This window comes from Aegilops tauschii, chromosome 7 (assembly GCF_002575655.3).
Source record: "Aegilops tauschii subsp. strangulata cultivar AL8/78 chromosome 7, Aet v6.0, whole genome shotgun sequence".
NCBI lineage: Eukaryota > Viridiplantae > Streptophyta > Magnoliopsida > Poales > Poaceae > Aegilops > Aegilops tauschii.
The window spans coordinates 45,442,163-45,449,535 of record NC_053041.3 but is presented as its reverse complement, the minus strand read 5'-3'; the positions used below and the strand labels follow the sequence as shown (position 1 = coordinate 45,449,535).

General features: G+C 43.1%; 1 protein-coding gene across 1 annotated transcript; it reads right to left on the bottom strand.

The window, feature by feature from the left end:
• Positions 1-1,263: 1,263 nt before the first annotated feature.
• On the bottom strand, positions 1,264-6,764 carry LOC109742542 (protein DJ-1 homolog C). Its single transcript, XM_073505947.1, has 9 exons — positions 6,416-6,764; positions 5,697-6,011; positions 5,425-5,625; positions 4,268-4,417; positions 3,969-4,148; positions 3,573-3,641; positions 2,839-3,039; positions 2,213-2,350; positions 1,264-2,121 (listed from the first exon to the last, which is right to left on the bottom strand). The coding sequence occupies exons 2-9, from the start codon at positions 5,889-5,891 to the stop codon at positions 1,900-1,902; spliced, it is 1,356 nt and encodes a 451-aa protein (XP_073362048.1). The 5' UTR covers positions 5,892-6,011; positions 6,416-6,764; the 3' UTR covers positions 1,264-1,899.
• Positions 6,765-7,373: the final 609 nt, after the last annotated feature.

The following is a 7,373-nucleotide window of genomic DNA, read 5'->3' as shown; positions in this document are numbered from 1 at the left end:
TACTAACAAGTAGGGGAGAATATCAGGCGATACCACTGTTTAGATGCTCTCATGATGCGAAATTGGAAAAGTCAAAAATTAACTTGATCAAAAAATTCCTAGAAAAACTGTGAATGTTCACATCACATTCAGATCCAAATTCAAACTACACATGGATAAACAAAAAAGACAAAACCAGCATGAATAGTGTCAGTAAAGACAAGACATGAATATTGTGAAAAACTATGTAAAAAAATGTTTCGTGCACTCTGTAAAGTTCATGCGTAAAGAATGATCATGATATACTTTTTAAAAATTATACGATGAAAATAATATTGGTGTAATTCAATAAAAATTCGTACCATTCAACAAAAATGTTTGTGAAATTAGAACAATTGTTCACGTAATTCAGAAATATGTTCATGACATTTTTAGAAAAAACCAGCCGAAACCTTCCAGAAGGTTCCCAAAACCTACCCTTTCCCATTTTCTGTGTTGCGGCCCCCGCTAAAGGAGCGCCAAAGATGATGCTATGGTCGGTCTTGCAGTAGGCGAGGTATAACATTGGCGACTCCTGGGCCAGATTAAAAAAAAAGGCTTCTCCGGGACCGTTGCCAAGGTCTATCTGACCCATGAATAAACGGCATCCATTGCACCGCCAGAAAGAACCCACAAAAGTCTCCACGACAATGATCGATGAAGCTACAACAACTAGAATGATACAGCTGATGAGCATCTGAATCCAATTCCGAGCATCGATACAATATCACTGTCTCTTGCGTTAATCTGAAGGTTACCTATCCTTCATCATGTCTCGCAACCAACCGGTAGAAGAGAAGTCAAGTTCCTCCCATGGCTTTGGGGCATCCTGGAGCTTCTCCTGCTAAGCGAAGCAAGAAACCAGAGCCACCACCTGCTGAACATAAACTCTCTTGATTTTAGCTCATCCGCTGAGCTGATCTCACATGCTACCGGCAATGGGGAAAAAACCGGGTTGCCTCATTTAGCAGTTGGATCTATCAGACAGAAAAGCCTTGTAAGTACCTTGCAAATTACAAACTTCTGCACCAAGTGAACTCCCCAAAATATGCTTTGGGATGAAAGAATATGGAATGACTATGCCATCAAACACATGAAACGTGACGCAGCTCAAGAGAGATCACCGGCACATATGTTCCAGGAGGAACCGGGAACGTCCATGCTACAGAGACTTGGTAATGCCCATGAGATATTTTGCTGTTGTATGTCCTATTGTAGTAAACAGAAGCACCGACCCAAGATGCATTACCAAATGTGTTTTCTTGGACAAATTCTGACAGCAAACATAACATACAAACTCGTTCGGTCACGAAGCAAAATTATAAGCAAGTATTAAGCACCAAAGCAATATCAAACAATGAGCAGTTGGATGGATCTATTTTTGCTTGCTGTATTGTCATGTTTGCAGGCCATCCACCTCAATATTCAGCAAAGCGTACGCAAGCAGATTGCCCAGAAGTTGAAAATAAACTTGTCAACATAGTGCCTATATGTTGTCACATGCTGTCCCGCGGTCCAGCGCCCACTCGTGCATGACGCTGCTGCTGTACTGGGAGCCGCCGCCGCTGGGGAGGTCTTCCGCGCCCGCGCCCTTAAAGCACACATGGAGCGTGCGGCCCTTGATGCCCATGATGCCGCATCGGCGCAGAACATCTTGAGATGAACTGACCCCAACTGGATTTTCCCAATGCAGTTGTGGTTCATCCCAACATATTCAGTGGACATTTCACTGCAGTCTGCAGCTATCCACTAAGACGGCAACAGAAGAAAATTTCCCATCTCCGCAAGAGAGTCAGTCACTTAAAAGTTTGAGCATAGCTACCGCAAGATCTATATTCCATAACCAAACATTCAGCGCATTACTCCATTGTACCAGCAATGCTAGGCGTTTCTGCTCTTGGGGTAGTCAAAAACCATTCCATTTGCCACACCTTTTGCTCGCCCATGGCCAAAGAATTTTCTTACAATAGCCAGGGAGAAATCCATGACTGTTCCGAGTCCCTTCCCGGTAATCAAATTTCCGTCAATCACAACCTTTGAGCTGTCAATAACCTGGCAAGTGAGCTGACTGACTATGGAAGGATGAGCAGTTACTGTTTTATCCTGAGTAACACAATTCCGACGTCAATTCATTACTTCTATTTCAATGAAGGGGTATTAAGATATGCTATGAGTTTTTAGTCCGAAAAATCACCTCGAGTAAACCTTGCTTCTGCAATATCAATGGAGAATAACTGATCCCACCATACATCCTGCCTGCTTGCTTCTGTTCCTTGAGTAGCTTCTTAAGAGTTGTAGACCTGTGAAGACGCTCAGCTCCGGCAGGTCCCCCCTGGACAATATCAAGGGATAAAACATTGCAGAAAAAAAATACTGGACAAAGAAAACAAAAACATATTAACTTTGCAAGCAAAAGGACAGCACAACACGCAAATGCACACATATTAACTTTGCTACACCTTAAGACACGATTAAGAAGAATGAGACAAGAATGGTAAACATATAACTTCTTTTGTCACAGAAACGCACAGGCATAACTATGAAAGATGTAAATTAAGTTAATTTCTTTACACACTAGTCTTGAGCTGGACATTCCCATATATGACCATGAAAGATGAACATGTAAATTTATTTCTTTTCAACCTTTTCTTGAGCTGGAATTTTCGTATTCTAGTAGCTATCTATATCACAAATATTGTCAATATTTGCAATATATATTGATGGCCAAACAAGCAAATATTTGACTAGCACAAACTCTAAAATAGCTTATATTATGAATAGGAAGTATCAAATAAAAATGTGAAATGCAAAACAACTTACAGGAATAATGATTAGATCATATTTTGAATCAGAAGCACCCAATATGCATTTATCAGCAACAATCTTCATTCTTTGAGACCCAACAACATTTGTGGACTCGTCAACTGATGCCAACACCACATTTATGTTTGCCCGTCTTAAAATATCCACCAACATTATGATCTCCATCTCCTCAGACCCATTTGCAATTGGAATGAGAACCTGTTCATAGGTCAAATCACCCAAGAATCAATGCCACACAACTTGGACTCTGATTGCACCTTTCCTAACATTTTCCCCGTTGATGCTCATAGCCGAAAGTAATGACTAGACAGATATATGAACTTTATTTTTCACAATAGCATGAATGTGGTTTGCATAGAAATATGGCATGGGGGTGTTTTCACGTACAGTGACAGCGTATGAGGGGGAATCAGGTAGACAATAATAATTCATATAGAGCTTTCTTAAATCAAGCATGCACCTTTAGGCAAGCATTGCTGCAAATAACAAAAACAAGAAAGTGCAAGTATTCACTCTCGTGTTGCCCAATCCCGTTTTGTTTACGAGAAATGCTTTAGGCATCCATTTGTCAAGCAAGCCTTGTTACCCTTTGTAAAAAAAACAGACTTGCATAAGCATATTATCCTATTTATTGTAACATAAATTTTACATTAATTATGGTTCTACATGAAAAAACGCACATTATTTGAGCTATTAATTTAGCACAAATTATAGTTCAAACATGAACTGACCTGAGGTTTGTGATCAAAAGGCCATTCAACTCTGTTGACTTCTGTACTTCTTTCAAGAGCAGCATCAATCTATGACATCCATGGGCAATTTACAACAATGTCACAGTGGTCAGCAGGTGTTACAATGCAAGAAAGAAGTTGCACCTCATAAAGTCATAGCAAAAAAAAATTCTAAAAACTTGTTAGCATTCTTCCTTAAATTGTTTTTGCTAGCATAAGCAACTGAAAAATAAATTACACTTCCTAGAATAAAAGCAACAATCTGAATTGCAGGTACAGTAGTACACTATTAATAAAAGTTTAACAACACATGAACAACTAAATTTACAAGAAATAGTCTAGTCAGCTAAAAGGCATGATACAAAACAAAGATATGCAAGTTTTATTTTGACGAACCAAAGTACTGTCCACATCTTCAACAGCGTGAAGCCCAAACAATTGCTCGACAAATGATAAAGCAAACTGAAATGCTGTCCCAGGACCACGACTAGTAGTGAGCTCTCCTGAAACCTGAACATTTGACTCAACAGCTCGGAATGTTGGAAGATCTCCTACGAAGGACGGGTGACAGGTGATCTTGCAAAAAAGGAATAAGGGTGCAATGTCAACTAAAGAAGATCTCGAGGTGTTCTCGAAAAAAAAAACTAAAGAAGATCTTGATCGACTAAATCTAGTCATGTAGCAAAAATGGCCACCTTTCTTCCCTTGTGAAGACCCCAGGGCATGAGAACAACAGCTGGTGCAGCACATATAGCACCATACAATCTTTTCTCTTCAGCTTGTCTAACCATAATTCTCTGAAGGATCTCGCTGTCTCTCAGCCGTACTGAACCAGGCATTCCTCCCTGAACACATCGCCCCAACAATCGAAGATTAGATTTTATACACTGCCAGTTCGTAACAAACATATAACAACACAGGTCAAGTGAGTGATAATGAAGAGATGGCATGTCGCAATCAGCACGAAAAGGGAAAAAAATATGATGAAACAGTTTGAAAGTTTGCAGAGTAAAAAGAGAAATGCTGAGAAATATTGTAATGCTCTCCCAAAGAGAGACTATAAATGCTCCATAAGTTTCTGCTGCTAAATCCAATAAGCTGTTCGGTTGGGAAGATCAGTGGATAGGAGACAAGCCATTAGCGGTTCAGTTTGCTCGGTTGTACAATCTTACCTTCAGTACGAATTGGACAGTAGCTGGAGTTTTCACTCAGGGTTTTGGTTGCATCACATTTAGGAGAAACCTTTGGGAGAAGAAGGTTTTGTTGGAGGAGCATGATAGGCGTCATCGGACTTTGGAGAAGAATGGCAAGTTTACAGTTCGTTCCCTTTACCTTATGCTTAAAGCTGCTCAGGTTTCTTGGCCTTATAAAAAAATGTGGTCCAGTAAAATTCCCCCTAGGATCAAGGTTTTCCTTTGGACTCTCGCTTTTCGTAATAGCATATTCAGTAAGGATTATCTGTTGCATAGGGGCTAGAAAGGGACTGGTAAGTTTATGGTTGGATAATGTCAGGTCCTATTACTGAACGTCAGGTTAAGAGCAATTTCTTTGTAGTATTTTTTGGTGGTTTGTCAGAAAGGGTCGCTGCATTGACAAGTTTGACTGTAAGGTGTTGAGGCTGTCCTGCTCGTTATGTTGGAGTTCTAAGACTCTGATTTTTAAGGCTGGATGGGGCCAGCTAGAAGAGGATAGTGGTATTGGCCAAAATTTTAGGATACCAGCACAGCGATGTTAGTGCCCAAAAAAACTGTTTATCTCCTGTTTTATCATTTTCCAGCAATGAAAATACGAAGCTCTTGCTCCTTTTATAAACAAAACAAAAATTAAAATAATAATAAGAGAGGTGGGTTACCGGGACAGCCACAAGGTCGAACACCTGGTCCGCACACGCTGCAATGGGCTTGTCTGCGATGATGCGCGTCCCATAGGAAGCCTCAATCTCGAGGCCGTCCTCCACAGAGGCCAGCGTTACGTCAGCGCCTGCTCGCCTGAGGACGCCGGCTAGGATGACTGCCTCCATTTCCTCCGTGCCCATGGCAATGGGCACAAGAACCTTCACAGTACAAAGTAGAAATTCAGGTCCTTGACGCTGTCAAAGAGAAAGGTAACAAGTGGAGACGAGACCTTCTTGGGAGATGGCGGCAACGAGACGGCCGTTGCGGCGGTGGAAGAAGAAGGAGCCGCTCGCGCGGCGGAGCGGAATGGCGATGTCCGCCTGTGAGGCGGGGCGTAGTGGGTTGGTGCACGCGGCGGCGGCGGCCGAATCGCCATGGCAGTAAGGGGGCTCAGGGAGAGAAGGGGTTTAGACACGGAGAGCATTAGAATTTGGAGTTCGGAGATGAACAAAATCCAGCCAATAAGTATGCAGCCTTTCCGCCGTAAAGCACACAGAGAACTGATATAAGCTATGGCACCCTCGCGGCCTCGCCCTCCTTCTGACTGCAAAATGGAGACAAAGTGCAGGTTTAGCTAGACTTTTAGATACACAAACAGCAATATGATACCTTCCAGTTCAGATTTGATAACTAAAGTATGAGGCATTGTAGATAGATCACAGATATACACCCACCCAAAAAAGCGGCAGTTTCAATGCATACAAAGGACCATGGTTTGAACTTGAAAAAAAAGGATGTTATTGTCTTATTTCTCTTATTCTTCTTGCCTTCCTGTAAATTATATTGAAAAAAATACTAAATTGGTTCCACATTTACAAAACTGCAGAATTATTACACTACGGGCAACAAGAATTTATTAAAGATCATGTTTCAATCTATCAAGCGGCCACATTTTCTGTAGAACTTAAGCTTGGGTTGAGGAACTTGAGATGGCTAGATGGGGGATACCTTTGGCTGAGGCGGAACGCCGAAGTACGGACGCCAGACGTCGGGGTCGAGTTCTGGCTGGACGGACGAGGTCACCGGCGCGCCGCCTCGTCGGTCAGCCTCAGCCGGACGGGGCAGCAGCCTGCAGATCAGCAAGGGGAGCAGCCAGGAAGGAGATGGGAGGGGAGGACTGCTCGCTGCTGCACGGGGCTCGCCGGATGGGCATGGGCGCACGGCGAACGGGACACGGGACAGACACGGGGCACGGCGGCCGGGCGGCGAGCGGCGGCTGGATAAGGTTCGACGGACGGGCACGGAACGAGTCCTTTCTTCTCGTCAAAAAACTCAAATTTTCGCTGTTTGTTATTGGGCTGACTCGCCGAGGCCCAGCAAAAGGGATAGAGAGTGGGCTGCGCCCCAGGCCAACTTTTTTTTTCTACTCGGGAATTAACCCTTGTTGGAATGTTCAATGGCCAGATGCGTTTGGGCCCTAGTTGATGGAGAGTTAGTGGAGCACTTCTGCTAGACAACAGAACCAGATGCAAAGCAGTGAATTTTTTTAGCATGATTGATTCATTATCTCATGTGGCATTTACTAAGTTAGCAGTGACATTATGGGCAATATGGTGGGCACAGAGGAAAGCTATTCATGAGGAAGTTTTTCAAAGTCCGTGGGAAACGTATGGTTTCATCACTCACTTCATTGCTGATCTTGAAGTGGTTCCAGTGAGTAGCAACAGGACCATTGCGGTGCCTAGAACGGTTTCTACCAAACCAAAAGCTCCCCCTGCAGGTTTTGCTATAAGCTTCATGTAGATGCGGCAGTGTCCAAATCGCACGCAAGAGGGGCTGCCGCGGCTGTCTGTCGAGATATCTCCAGAAAGTATATGGGCAGTTCAGCTTTGGTCATTCATGGTATAACGGATGTGGCGACTCCTGAGGCGATAGCTTGCCGAGAAGGACTTTGTTTGGCTGAGGA

What these genes read in the sequence shown, in the direction of transcription:
- LOC109742542 (XM_073505947.1), bottom strand. Translation starts at nt 5,891, where the DNA reads ATGCTCTCCGTGTCTAAACCCCTTCTCTCCCTGAGCCCCCTTACTGCC. An exon ending in TGCCGCCATCTCCCAAGAAG is followed by an intron (nt 5,626 to 5,696) that starts GTCTCGTCTCCA and finishes TGTACTGTGAAG; the next exon opens with GTTCTTGTGCCCATTGCCAT. An exon ending in ATGATCTAATCATTATTCCT is followed by an intron (nt 2,351 to 2,838) that starts GTAAGTTGTTTT and finishes GATATTGTCCAG; the next exon opens with GGGGGACCTGCCGGAGCTGA.